General features: G+C 38.9%; 1 protein-coding gene across 2 annotated transcripts in view; it reads right to left on the bottom strand.

The window, feature by feature from the left end:
• The window catches only part of LOC146645708 (uncharacterized), a 50734-nt gene extending 40366 nt beyond the window's left edge, over window positions 1-10368 (bottom strand). Inside the window, exons 1-8 of one of the 2 annotated variants that reach the window (XR_014909109.1) lie at window positions 10067-10368; window positions 9289-9405; window positions 8115-8186; window positions 7322-7495; window positions 6953-7110; window positions 5553-5726; window positions 4581-5163; window positions 4122-4284 (exon numbers count right to left, since the gene is read on the bottom strand). Coding sequence is in view for 1 of the 2 variants with exons in the window: in XM_085394260.1 (XP_085250386.1) it covers window positions 4122-4284; window positions 4581-5163; window positions 5553-5726; window positions 6953-7110; window positions 7322-7495; window positions 8115-8186; window positions 9289-9405; window positions 10067-10138 (1513 nt within the window). In the remaining variant the exon portion in view is untranslated. The remainder of the gene's footprint in view (window positions 1-4121; window positions 4285-4580; window positions 5164-5552; window positions 5727-6952; window positions 7111-7321; window positions 7496-8114; window positions 8187-9288; window positions 9406-10066) is intronic. The other variant, XM_085394260.1, reaches the window with a different exon arrangement.
• Between the last annotated feature and the right edge of the window lie 4748 nt (window positions 10369-15116).

Raw genomic sequence — 15116 nt, 5'->3', positions numbered from 1 at the left:
GTGCATGTGTGTCGGGGGCGGCAGGGACGGGTGCTATGGGATAGAGAGGGACAGAAGGAAAGAGGAGTCTGATTCCCAAATTATTCCGTTTTATGTATCTGGGTGGAGATCATGTGTTTTTAAACAGGCAGAAATCACCTCTGGACTAAGTCTGTTCTAAATTACAAAAACAAAACTCAGTGTTTAAAATTTGCCTCAAAGTCAGATACAAAATGCAGCAGTGCAGCAAAGGTAATTAACCATTACTTCTCAAGATGCTCTTTCTTCGGTATTAGCATTTTATGTTACTCATATATCACTGCAGTTCAGATGTTAGGCTTACACAATACAATAATTTAAATGCATTGATATAGATCCAAAGTGTCAAATTTGGCTCCACCGTGGCCCACTGCGACCATAAAATACTATTTACAGATGAGCCACAACATCCAGTGTTGTGAGATGAAGCCAAAGCCAAGTCATAAAACTGAAACCAAAGTTACAGCACAAAAAATGATGTTTTGCAGTTACATAAACACGTTTATTCTTACATTTCATTTACCAAATAAAAATTGGTGATTTTTTTTAAGTCACCCTTTAGAATTTTATAAAGGTTAAAATTTTGCACAATCAGCAACTAAATGCATTTAGCCCAGATGACCTGCTGAAGTTCAAACTGAGCTTCAGAGTGGGGATAAAAGGTGATTTAAGTGACTTTAAATATGGCATAGCTGTTGGAGAATGGTCTGAAAAGCAGGAAATATCCAGTGAGCAGCAGTTATCAAGGAGAAAATACCTTGTTCCTGCTAGAGGTCAGAGGAAAATGGCCAGAGTTCTTTGAGCTGTTAAAAAGGCAACAGTAACTAAAATAACCACTCGGTACAACATAAATATGCAGAAGAGCATCCTTGAACAAACAACACGTCGAACCTTGAAGCAGATGGGCTACAACAGCACAAGACCACACCAGTCAGCTAAGAACAGGGAACAGAGGTTACAGCTAACATAGACTCACCTAAACCGGACAAAATAAGATGCCTGGGAAGGTTTGAATTTTGTGTAAACGGCAGGAAATCTTGGATCCATTGACTTAAGCATGCAGACTGAAGCAGTCAGGGATCGAACCACCAACCTTCCAATTACTAGATTATAGAATCGAAAGTTAGGCTGTTAGTGGCAGTGTAATAGTGTGGGAGACATTTTCTTAGCACACTCTGGACTCTTTAGTACCAACCAAGAAATGTTTAACCACCACACTAGGAATGTTGCTGATCATGCCCATTCCTTTATGGTAACATGTACCTATCTTCCAATGTCTGCTTCCAGCAAGATGATACACGTTACCAAGCTTAGATAACATCAAACTGGTTTCTTGAGCATGGCAGTGAGTTCACTGCATTCAAATGCTGTCTACAGTTGCCAGATCTCAGTCTGATAGAGCACTTCATGATGTGATGGATCACATTATCGATGTGCAGCTGACAAACCTGCAGCCACTGTGTGATGCTATCATGTAAATATGGGCCAAAATGTCTGAGGAATGTTTCCAGCAACCTTGTCGAATCTATGCAGATCTTCAGGTAACGGGAAGTCCAACCCTAATAATGTGCATCTAATAAAGTTTCATAGTGTATTTACTGAACTGTACCTCTCAACTGTTTTTCAGGTAATTATGTGGGGCATCTCTGCTTAAACTGCACAGAAAATAGAGGGATTGATAGATCAGTGGTTACCATACTGGCTACCAGTGATGGGAATAATGGCATTAAAATAAACGACATTACATTTTTCAGTAATGGGTAATCTAACTAATTACTTTTTCTATTATTACAATGCCGTTATCTTTACACATGACTATTTTTTAGCACACAATGGGTTGAAGCTGTCTTCCTCCTACTGGGAGCTGGGGGGGGGGGGAACAATTGCATGAGTGCTGCTGATGAAGTGAAGTAGTCATGGTAAACCAACCAGAGGTAGACTTGGGCGAGTGTTCACATACAAACATATACAGACAGAGGCACAGTCATGGAGATCCCAGTTAATTCAAATTTAGCATTTTTTTAAGTGGAAGTCCAGACATTATTTTTCTCTCAAAGAGAGAAACGTCAAGAATCTCTATGTGAAATGGGATTTATGTCCTGGAACAAAATGCTTTTCCACATCAGCTGTAAGCAATTCGACTACTTTTGTTGCACCTCTCAATGTCAAAGCTGCAACAAAGCTGGTCACCAATAACGACGGTGTTGATGCTAGCAGGCGCAGACCAAACCCAGGTGAGGCTATCGTGAGCTCAGCAAATAACAGAAATGGAGCGACGCCATCTAACAGTCTAAGCTTGGTTTCTCTTCTCCGCAAACATCTGTAGCACAGACTGAGTTAAAAAGACTGATGCTGCCTTTGTCAACAGTCTAGTCAAATTTCTTTAAGTCTCTTATTGCCAAGATACCGGCCAAGGAGGGGTAGGCCCACCAAGCAGAAAGACTTTTTCCAAATACGTAGATACCCAGTACTTTAGTGTTTAGTGTTTGCTGTTAGTTCCTTCGACTAAAGGGCCCATTTATTTAATTATATATTCAGTTTTATAATAAACAATTGAATATGCACTTTAGTATTTTCAAGTATATTTACTAATTTATATTTTAGTATTTTACTTAAGATGGGATCAAAATTATTTTCCATATTTAAACTTTTTTTAAAGTTACTTTTCCTGGTAATTAGTTACTTTTATAATATTGTAACTCATTTGTAACAAGTTACTTTTTGGAAGAAGTAACAGGCAACTATAACTAATTACTTTTTCAAAGTAGCTTGACCAAAACTGATTAGCACTAATTAGCAGGTATCTGTGTCTATCTTACAGACAAGCTTGCTATAGTTAGCATTTCACTCTCCTCTCCATATGTGCTCACTTCTGGTGACAGTTTCAAATCAAGGCTTCACAAACCAATATGCAACATCATGAAGGCTACAGCAGTCTTTCATATAGATTCTACACTTATACATAGTTGTGTTAATAACTATAATCCAGTAACAGAAAACTAAAACACACATGCACAACCACTTTTCTTTCCTGGGAATATACTTATCGCCTTTCACTTAAGTGACATTTTGAACTTTTTAATTTTTTGTATTAAAAATGACACTTTCAATAGTGGTATTAATAGGACCAAATAAATAGGAACTGAAAGGAAGATGCTTTTCCTTGTTCTTCAAATGTTTTTAAAGCTAGCAGCAAAAAGATGCATGGCCTTGAGTTGCCTTCGGGCTCTCATCTCTCAGCTCCTGCGCCTGACAGAATCAAAGTTTCCAGGTCAGGGAGGAGCCCCTGATACAGTATTCTGTATCAAGGCAGGAAATCACTGCCGTTGTCGCTCAGATCCCCTATCCATATTTTATGAATATGTGAACTCTAATTATGTTGCCAGTCTGCACATTCATGCTGATTCCATTTAGCAGCCCACCACCACATCTGTATCGGTTCACGGTAACTGTGCTACTCGGAGGACCTGTGAGAGGAAGCTTCTGAAATGTTCTCCCCTGGCATGGCTCTTGAAATATACAAGCCACATACACTCAGTTAATCAAAAGTGAAAGGCCATTAGATGAGAAATAGAATATGTTCCAGTCCACAATCACTCTGCAGAGTCCATGGACAGTCATGTCACTGCTGGATTGGTGACATACTGCCCCCTGCAGACACAAATACAAATCATATATGTGCTTTGCACAAAATGTGTCTCAACTATTGTTTGAAGAGAGAATACTGGCAGCATTTTTAACCCTGAAAGAAAGTTGTCAGGTCAGCTTTCTCTTAACTGGGCATAAAAATCGAATTTATTAAAAATTCAAAGGACCTCCTGACAATAATGCTGTTTCTGCAGAGAAGCTGCTCTCTCTGTGTAGTGCTTCCCTCTGGTGGTTGTGTAAACACATGTTCTCATTTCTAATTCACTGGAGAAATAAGCTCCTTTATTTGACTTAATCCGGAAGAATGGCTTTTCATTACAGCTTGGAAATTATACTTATTATTTTGCAGAGGAAATCTAATCTTCTTCTTAAAATGCTGAAAATTATATGTTTCTGTTGGCAATATTTATGAGCAGCTTCACGTCAAAAGTCATAGACATATTTATTGTACTCACTGAAGTTGTGTGCAATCTTCTGGTTCAGCATAATATGCTGGGTATTATTTGGCTCAACGACACCAAATGTCCGAAGATCTTTAACAGCAAATTGCTTGTGTAAGAGTGATGTGTCGATTTCAATCCTCCCCATGCGTTCCTGTATCCAGAACGATTTTGCAATCTGCCAACAAACAAATGAATTCAGTACTGCAACAATTTAATTTTATGAGGAAATCAATGTTAATATTACAAAAGAACAGCACTTGAAAGAAATAACTGACAGACAAAACAAAGAACAATTCGCAGCAATAATGAAGAAAAAAACAAGCTGAAACTGACCTTTCTGTTTTTGCCGAAACAATAAAACATGTCATTTAAATATGAAAGACTCACACTAATGGGAGCCTTTGTAAGTGCTATACTTGGCTCTGAAAATATGATAATTCAATGACTTGTAATGAATGGAGACAGTTTTACCTTGTCTGGGCCAATAAGATCCCAGTGGAAAACCTTGGTGCATGCTTTTTTTGAATTTAGGTTGAGGGGTAAAGGTGGAGGAGCTGGGATGCTTCGGGGGGGAGGCCCTGCCTCTTGGGCAGGAGACTCTGGGACTGCGGGAGGGGGCTGAAGGATAGCACGGAGACTGTATGGAGGGGAGGTGGGAGATGTCGGACTGGGAGAGGGCAGTGATGAGACCTGAGGTGGGATTATTTGGGGAGAATTCCTCCTGCGAGGTTTAGGAATAGGCTTTGTGTGATCAGCTGGTGGATGGGTTTGCTGAGCTGATAAATTATCTCCATCACTCAGGGGTGGATCTACATTTTTATTATCAGCTGGAGGATAAGTGATGCTGCCAGCACCGAATTCACCACTGGACTCGAGATCTGTATCGTTGTCCTCTGTGTCTTCGGTTATGCTCACTTGTCGAAAGGACTTTTGTTCCATGAACATCTTGGACTTCCTTTTCCACTCTGAACACAGTTTGTCAATAGCTTTGACCCATGCATCCCGTTCCTGTTGCACAGTCCCCAGGGCAACTGTTTCATCTGGCACCTTGAACCTGCAATAAATAAGCAAAACCTAACTAGCATTTCTTATTTAGATGACAAAAGTGTGGTAATTAACAGTCCCAGACTCCATCCATCCGCTTCCGCTTATCCGCTTATCCTTTTAATTAATTAACAAAGCGCTTTACAATTCCATTATTCATTCACTCTCACATACTGGTGGAGGCAGCTACAGTTGCAACCACAGCTGCTCTGGGGCAGACTGACAGAAGTGAGGCTGCCATATCGTGCCATCGGGATCGAACCGGCAACCTTCCGGTTACAGATGCGCTTCCCAACCCCCAGCGCCACAGTCGCCCCACAAACAAATACAGCTGGTGTGACAGAGTTCATTAGCTGCTTGCTTTTGTTATATTTCCACATCTTAATAAAACTCACTCACTGGTACTCATTTTTGTGGGTGATTAGACTGAAAGTGTCAGAGTCGTTACATTTCTGCACTCTGGTGTCACCGTCTGACAGGTGAATCACAGTGGAAACAGGCACCGAGAGTGTCATCTCCCCATCCCTCAACGGGACCAGCGTTAGTTGTCCTGGATGGAGCCGGGCCTCGTATCTGGAATAAAATGGAGGAGTCATGTTTAGTGTAAGCTTTAGATATATCATAATGTATGCAATTTACCGGTGTCTACTGTTTTGGAAGAAATAGAAATGTAAAAAATATAAAACAGCAGCTAGAAATATAAAATACCCAGCCTGGATGTATTCTAAGATAAGCTCATCTGCCTACTACTTCACTGCTAATACCTTCTAGTAATGGGTCAAGTATGAAGAAACATAGAGGAGGAGCCAGTTGTAGGCTCAAATCCAGGAAAGGTTCAGTTAGAGGAACTTTTCTAACTGAAGATAACAGATAAGAGGCTTTCGAGAAAAGAAGCGAGTTAATGTAACACCTGGCTCAAAGATTGTATCAATTTTCCATCAGCAATCAAAATGAAAGCATTTTTCAGGAATGTACTTAAAACTGCTCTCTGGTAATGAATATGTTCTCCTTATTCCTAGATTAATTGAATGCGCTGACTCTGGCACAAAAGGATTCGTTTTTCATTCCTCTGCTGTAGGGCAGAGGAAGGCAATTGCAAATATGATTTTGATTAAACTTTATTTACATATGCAGTGATCCAACGTTCTTGGGCAATGGGGAATGGAGGATTGTGGACTAGAATTGGTTGGATAAACATTTCGGGGTTCAGAAATACTGTAATCATTTTGTATGACTGTAAAACTGAAATAAAACTCAAGTAAACTTAAGAAACTCAAAACTATCCTAGAATTAGCTTGTAGCATGAGCTACAAGGATTCAAAGTTTATTAAAAGGGATCAATTATGCAGTACATTGATTTTATTCCATAAAATAAAGTGGTGGGGCGTGGCCTGTGGTGCCGCTGTAGGGGAGGCGGACGCACCTGAGCGGCATCTGCAATCACGCCTCGCCACACATATACAGTTATGTCCATAACTTTGACAATGACACATAGTGTACTTATACAAAGTCCCCCTCTTTTGAAGGCTCAAAGGTACTTGTCCAAACTCACATAATTATTATTATGAGGATTTTTTAAATACTTGAATGAAAATTCTTTGGAGTCAATTGGAGCCCATGAACATCGTTAAACGCTGGGTTTCCACTTGAGATGCTTCAGGCACCATCAACTGAGGCTTCTACACTAGTAGCCGTCAAATATTACTGACAAATAACTTCTCATGACTAACAAAACTGTCAAAACTGTCCTGTGGCTGTTTTGTGAGAGCAATGCTTCAATAATAAGCGGACATACATACTTCATCCATTTAAATGATGCCAAGCCTCCTCTGTGCAGCAACAACATCCCTTCTCGAATGCTCTGTGGTGCCTGAGATTGCTCTTGGGATTCTGCATTTTCTTCTCCATGATCATTGTATATGTTATTATAAATTATCTTATTGACAAGCTCCATCATCTGCTCGAAAGAGAGAATCACGAGAATGAAAAGAGTCACTGTGAAACCATCAATGAATGATATGAAATGGTATAAAAGTAAAAGCAAGGCTGTTTTGCATTTATTTTTATAGCTTAAGTGTTTGCAATCAAGAGTCTAAATTCAAAGAGCAATAATCACATCTCAGTAAATCTCAGCAGAAATTGCCTCGGTGAAACAATCTTATTGTCACCTTATGTTTATCCTCCAGCGACGTGGCCTCCAATTCATAATCATGATGTCTTTTAAAGGAAATAGAGTACCTGGAACCCTCTCCATCATCACAACTCTTGACAATAGAGAAGGGAAGTTGCCGCTTAACGATTCCTTTCTCTATGCTGCACACCATTTTGGTCCTGAAATCAATCTGGATGTTCACAATGTGAGTGATTAAATGAGCATGTCTGAAGTGTGCACTGTGTGGCATTAAAACATTTATTACTGCCTCGCTTTGGTGATTAATCTGCTTTCAGTAATGTACCATCGTGATGTAAAAAATCTAATTTGGTCATTACATTAGATTACACAAATCGACAAGTACAATTCCCATCAGCCCAGCCTGACTTTATCTTTAGTGCTAGTTAGCAATGCTAACATTTTTGTGTGTGAAAGAGAGAATCTGGAACTTGCAGAATCCTCGGCCTCTACATTTATATGGATTGCCTGTTAAATTTTTTACTACTGCACTCTGCCAGAGGAGCTTTGCATGTTTCAAAGAGTAAAATAATCCTTCTTCATCTTGTACCTGTACCTTCTTCAGCCCCTGTTCTCCTTAAGCCCCCCCTTAAAGATTCCTTCTCTGGTGCCTTGCAACAACAGGTGGGTGGAGTACAGCCAGAGCACGCAGCTGACCATGTTAAGGGTTGCTCTGTCACCTCAGAGAGCTAAGAGCAGCCTGAAGCCTGAGGTCATGGTCTACATTCCTGTTTCATTTGTTATGCAATTGGATGCCTACAGCGAGTTTTTTGCTTTTGTTTTGAACTCACCTGTAAAACCCGTTTCTGCCACCTGTGGCGGCCATGCTTGTAAACGCTAAAGTTGTACTGAGATTCTAGTTCCTGCAAAAACAACCAATAAACAACATTACATATATGAATACTTAGAGGGAAATCACCACTTAAGGACAATGTAGAACCACTAGATTACACTATACTGGATTACACAAGGACACTGCATTATTGTTTCTTCCTAAACCCTTGGACTACCTTCCACAAAATTGTGTTTGAACTGATCCAGCAGGCTTTGCAGCTTATTAGCAAAACAACGTTTATAAATAGCAGAAGAAGATGCAGTACTATATTTTTTAAAGTCAGGTTAACTCCAGCATCAGACTTTTAAAGCCATCTGCAAAGTTTCTGGTGGTATATCTACATATAAATTACATTCCTTTACCTGTGTCTGTCGCATGTTGGTTATTTGCAGGGACATGTCGACTATAACAGTTTAGTTAGTTAGTTAGATCAGTAGCTTAAGGGCTGGTGTTTATAATTTGATTCTTACATGGAATATTGTTCGTTCTGTTGTCCACTCATACGGTATTATCCAGGAAGAAGAGACATTAGAGGGTGAATTAGACATTAGACAGTCCATTTTGGGTTTGCTTTTAAACCATATCTGGCTGTCTTGAATGGATCGTTTACTTCTTGTAATATTTGTGAGAATTTAAGCTTTATCTGTGCTATTAAAAAAACCACTTATGAAATTATACACTTAATATAAACGGAGCAACAACCTGGAAAGTTTACTTTAAATTCCCAACTGACTGTCATTTTTCTTTAGCTTTAACTACGACACACTCCACTTAATCCCCCACTCATCTGGAACTGTTTAGTGTTGAGCACATGAAATAAAACTACACATATCTACGTATAGTGAATATTTAAACACTTTCAGGGAAAACTGAAAACCTGCAGGTTTCACTCTCCATCTCGTCACATACTGGTGGTCTGGACACATGGGGAACCCCAGATCCTGTTTACGGTATCTTGTGTTTCACATGACTCATAATACAAAACAATGCAAATTCTATCCACAAGATCCCTTTTTTTTCTTCTTTCTTTTTAATTTTTTGAGTTTTCAACATTGAAACCACACCCATGTCACACTCAAACTGAAGTCACCATGAAAATCGTGTACCTGCTTAGGAAAAATGAGGGTTACCTTGTCATCTGTCATCTTCTGTTCTCTGTCCATCCTTGCCTGCTGCAGAGCGTCATCGATTGATAACTGTCCACTCTTCACCTTGTTCAGGATGTCTAGTTGCATCTCATTGCTCAACTGAAAACATAAAAATGTAAATAGATGAAGACTTTATCTTTGTCTGGTTGATTTTCTTTCCTTTTTCACCCACATTTCAAAGGTCATCCCAATCTCAAAACAAGCATTCTGTGTGTGATTTATTTCTTCATATTTTAAAAAAGTGACAATATTGAAAAACCACAGAAAAATAAATTATTTAATATCACAGCAAAGAGCTGTCACGCTCTCACCATAAGCACTATCCACAGGTGCACTGCTTAAGTTTTCCTTTAGATTTTCATAAAGATGGCACTGATTTCTCAGCATCGCAGTATGAGCAATGCCAACATCTGTCTGTCTAACCACACTGATAAGCCATTGTGTTGTAACATTATCAGAAACCATTTAAAAGGTCTATTCCAGGAACATACTTTCACACTTCTGAGTAATGTCTGCTCCTATCTTTGGGAAATTTCTATCAAAAAGGAAGTCAAGTAAAATTGAGGAAGTAAAATGCTAAAGAGACACTGGTGTGCTAAAACAGAGAATTGTCTGCTCTTGCTGTGGACCTGCACATGTGACGTTAGTGAAAGCAAGGCAGCTATTCTGTAGAATCACTATTACAGTAAAGCTGTTGTTATTTAATGACTCATCTGCAGAAAGAGCTTGGCACTTCCTTAATTCATAAGCTGATTCTTACCTGTGGCATGCCCCCAGTGTACTTCTCCATCCTGGGTGGGTTGTCTTTTCTCTTTGATCCTAAAGTTGGCATCCTAGCTGGTTTAGATTATCTACAAAATGCTACACAGTTTCTCACTTCAGCAAGACGTTTCTCCTTTACTGCAAATATAGATTCACAGTATTGTGTCTTGTTTTGTTTGTCATGCAGCCTAAACAGAGGTATACTTGACGACTGCGGGAAAAAAAGAAATGTGCTATGATTTGTAGGATTCCTTCTACCACCGCCCACTTTCAACGCAGGCTAAATTTGTTCCTGCTTAGGTTGTTTAGCCACACCTACAGCAGCCAGCGCAAAGACTTTATCTCCAAATAGCATACATTTCCAGGCAGGTTACATGTCTTAACTGGCAGGACATGGTTTTACCTCTTCTGTTGTTTTTTCTATCCATTGGAGAGTGCGAGGGAACCCATAATTTTGAGTGTTCATATGAAATGCAATAAAAGTACTAAAAATGTATCTCCTTTTTTCAAAGAAAGAATTACTTTGTTTGAATTATTATAGCATAGGTTTGAAAATATGTATTCATTAATTTAAAAGTTAAAATATTATGAGATGTACAGGATTTAAAACTTTACAGTTCCAAATCACACAGTGCAAAGACTGTAAACATCTGGTTGGGATTCATAGTGTGAGGTGTTTTTCCTGCATAGGTTTGTACACATGTCTTTATGTACACATGTCTTTATGTACACATGTTCATTGAGTACATGATTATTGTGTTTTTTGCACTGCATACATTATACTGTAGTTTTAAAAGCTAACTTTGAGTACTGTTTATTTGCTGTGTACATCAATTTTATGTCATTTTGTACCATTTTCTTTTTGTAGTTCCTTTTCATAGAGATTGCATCTGAGAAGTTCCTTTTTTTATTGTTTTAATCTTCATAAATCTATTGCTATGCTTTTTTGGTGTCGTTTTTTTCATCCATTGTTCATCCAGTTTCCTCCTTTTATCCAGTTCAGGGTCACAGGGAGGGGACTGGAGTCGGTCTCAGCTATCACAGGGTGAAAGGCAGGTGCACTTGTCATGGCCCTGGCCATAATGTGTCTTGGTGGCTGTTTCTTGTTCTGTGTCTTTAAGTCTCTGCAGGTCCCTGATTGGATTAGCTGATGGCTGCTAATTGGTCCCCTATTCATGTGGTTGCTTTCAAAATCCCTCAACAGCAGTTGTCCCAGGGCAGCAACTGACAGCAGCAGACCTGACCCTGGCCTCAAAACTCTGTGATATTTGTGATTCTCGTGACCTATCGAGCTTGTATATAGTGTGTAAATCAGCCTTCTCTTGTAAATAGTCACTGAAGCCGAAGGGGTGAGCTGCCTTGTTGTTTTCTGTATTGTTTCCTCCTGTTTATTCAGTTAGGGAGTTAGGTGTGGCATTTGTCTTTTGTTTGTTCTTTTCATCACGTAGGGTTTAGGTAGCACCTCCTTTACTGATTAAGCTGGTTTTGTTTGTTATGTTGGCCTTTGTTCACCCCGGAGTCACGCTTCAGTTTAAACAATAAACCACTGTTCACTAAGAAATCGTTTCTCCTCTGTGTATGGTTTTGGGGACCAGGGCGGGGTCAATCTTTTCAACTCTTATGTTATGTTCCTGTACCCCTAGACTGGGGCGTAACAGCACCCTGGAGAGGTCACCAATCTGTCACAGGATAAACATACAGAGTTAGACAGCTATCTCACATTCATACCCTGAGACCATAAGCCTAACTTCATGCATGCACCTTTTTTTCTGACCATGAAATGATCAGAAATAATGTAATAAAGTTATTGTATTGTATGTATTGTGTACAAATTACTTATCTGAGAGCTAGTGTACAATAGAGTTATTTTACTGCATATTTACTTTTTTAATTGATAGCTGAAAGTATACTCACACTAAAAAAAACTGTAAGTAATGAAGTTCATCTCATCGACTTTATCTACAACAAAGTTTTATGAAGAAAATCCATTATAGTCAGTTTAGGAGAGGAAAAAAAGCTTCAAAACAGATAAATGGATAAATGGCAAAATAGATAAGACAGTATCTAGACCTTCATCACTTCACCAGTGAAACAGGCTATTTAGAATACAGAACATGATTAGTTTGCGCAAGTACAGGGATTTTTTCTAGGCACACAAATCCCCGTGCATTTAAATAGGAAAAAAGGGGGCAACGCCTTCATGTTATAGTATCTTAAAGTATAATTCATGAGAAGTACTTTTTTGCTATGGATAGATATTCTGTGATTAGTAAATCTGAAATCTGTGAAACGAGTTAGCTAAATGGGGTAAAAAAAAAAAAAGAAGAAGAAGAAGAAGAAAAAAAGTACCTTTCAAAAAATTCCAGATTTAGTTTTGTTAATGTTAATCTGTTCATATTCCTCAGAAATTTACAGGACAGTGGTGACATTTTTAAAATGGGAACAAAGCAGGACACTGAAAGGGAATCTGTACTGGAATTTCCAAAAACCGCAGTGCTGTGACGTGGTGACGTCGCAATGATTTTTGGCTGCTTACGGTACCTGTACCGTAATTGCAAGAGTATAGCGCAACAGAATGTAACACCTGCTGCTGTTTCATTCGATTTGGCGAAGAAGCAGCTCGCGTTGGTCATAGATATTTTAAAAACGTTACATATAAATATTTTACATCTATATATAAGAGAAAAGCAGCCTTTTAAGACAAACAATGTTCAACAGCAGCTGCATTGGGGAAAGCCCGCTCACGAAACTCTTATAGGGAAATCCCTGGTGGTGGTGTGGTGGGTTTAAGAAACTATCACAGAGTAGGTGTGGTCAAAAACGAACAAAACAACAAAAGTCATTGTACTTTCCACTTTTGTTAGATAAATATAAAGTGCTTAAAGTCCATTAATAATCATTATTATTTCCTTACAATAATAATCTCATCATTTCAAAATACTGCATGACTACTATGAGTAAAACAGTACCATACATGTGGCTTATATGTATATATAACATAACACATGCATCATATGTATAACATATAAAGAGTGTTTGAGCTTCAACGTGCCGATTATTAATATTCAGAATGTGATAGAAGTCTGTTTTTGTATTCACCTGGAGTGGAAAGTGTCCTGGAAATCACCGAAAATCTGAGGTGCTCATCTGAAAGTACTGTTATTACGTTGTGTGAAACAGTTGTAAGGACATTGCACATGCCAACATCAGGACAGGAAGTCATATATGAGACATCAATACTTTTTTTTTAAATTATTGCATTTTTGAAAGATTTATAGAATACAGATCTTTCAATAAAAATGTACATGTTTTTTTTTCCACTTTGTGCTACCTAAAATAAAGCTTTAATAAAGACTGGTGGAGTGGTGTTCCTATAACAACCTGGACCTTAACATCTCAAAAAAAGAAAGAAAAAAAAGATGGTAATTCACTTCAAAATATCAAGGTGTGTCTGCTATCTGTAAACATGGTGGGCAAATTGAGAGATTTAAGTGCAACATGTTTCTCGCATCACACCTCTGATATCACCTCATCAAAAAAACATCTCCCATTAGGTAAAAAAAAAAGGCCGAGCAGAAACTCTTCTTCCTGGGAATTCTCAAACAGGACCACCTCCCTGCAACAACTGATAATTAGTAGCCATCATCACAGTGGTTGTAGAGCAGAAACCTGGAATGATCTGCAGAGGGTAGTAAAAGCAGACGAGTGTGTCATCTACCACTTCTGATTGACCAAACCTTGGCACCGCACTGAGAGCCAGGGCAGGAATGCAACCCACCCTAAATGCTGGAAGAGTCAAAGCTATAAAATGCAGACCAAAACAAACTAAAAGCAACTGCTTTAACCCAAAATGTATCACCCCCTGCAAATGACTCAGTGATTACAATATGACTGAGCTTGACTGGTGCATCATTTGTCTATTAGCACTGATTTTAAGGAGAGTTATACACAGGTAATACACAAATGAAAAGGTAATGGTAACACCTGTACGTCTGTGAATAGATCCCAGCCACATGAATCCTAGACATGAGTTTTTGGGGGTTGTACAGATCCTGTTACAAATGGCTGTACATACACAGAAAAGCTGATGCCAAAAACAGCCAGCTGCTGCATAATAGAACAGTACTTTCTGCCTAATGAGCCTCAAGAATAAGAAACAGTACTTCTAACAGTTAGGCTGTAAAAAAGAAATCAAAAACTGGAAATAAAGTTGCAGCCACTTTGTTGTAATTTAAAAGGGAAATTTGTTACAGTCTATATATGATATATAGACAGGCAAAGGTAAAGACCCTACAGAGAAACCCCCAACAATTAGATGATCCCTTTTAACAGGAAAAACATCATTTTAACAGGGAAAAAAAATCCCCCCAAAACAAAACCAAATCTGGCTCAAGCAGGGACTGCCATGTGCTGCAACGGGTGAAGGGAAAGACAGAGAGAACAGATGCAAAGTGTGGGAGAGAGAAGACAAAATTCAAAGCAGTATTGGTATATAAATACATAACTGGAGAAGAAATGCTCAGAAGTCACATGGCAATCTGAGTCTAAAGCAGCATCACCAAAAATCCAAATATCATAAAATGCACTGCTGTTCTTGGTGGGGATTAGCACACAGCTGTGAACAATGTTTAAATGCCAGAAGTAGCAAGCTTTTAAAACAATAAAGATTGCTACAAACCTCTACATGCAAAGATGGGTGACTTTCCAATACACTGTGCTTTTTAATTTCTTTCCGTTATTTCTAAGGGGTTTGGTGAGGCGTGATCTTCAAATGGGTGCTATGATTTCACTGGGTCGGACCTACTTTTACTTTCAGAACTGCCTTAGTTCGTCCTCAGACATACTTAATACTACTACTGGAGTAAAGCAGCAGAGTAGCTCTTCTTACTCCATCAGAAAAAGACCCACTCTTTATTTGTGCAAACAATGTGCCAGTCAAGCGTGCTTCCTGTTGTGTGAAACAACGCTTTGTCGCAGAGGAATTCTATTTAAAGAGGATTTAGTACTACTTCTGGGTATTTTAGAAAATAGCTGAAGAGGAGTACAAG

The sequence above is a fragment of the Rhamphochromis longiceps genome, linkage group LG20 (assembly GCF_057381845.1).
Source record: "Rhamphochromis longiceps isolate RC_006_pf linkage group LG20, R_longiceps_female_GT1.1, whole genome shotgun sequence".
Lineage (NCBI taxonomy): Eukaryota > Metazoa > Chordata > Actinopteri > Cichliformes > Cichlidae > Rhamphochromis > Rhamphochromis longiceps.
Note: the sequence above shows the minus strand (reverse complement) of the source record. Positions and strands in the feature narration are given on the sequence as shown.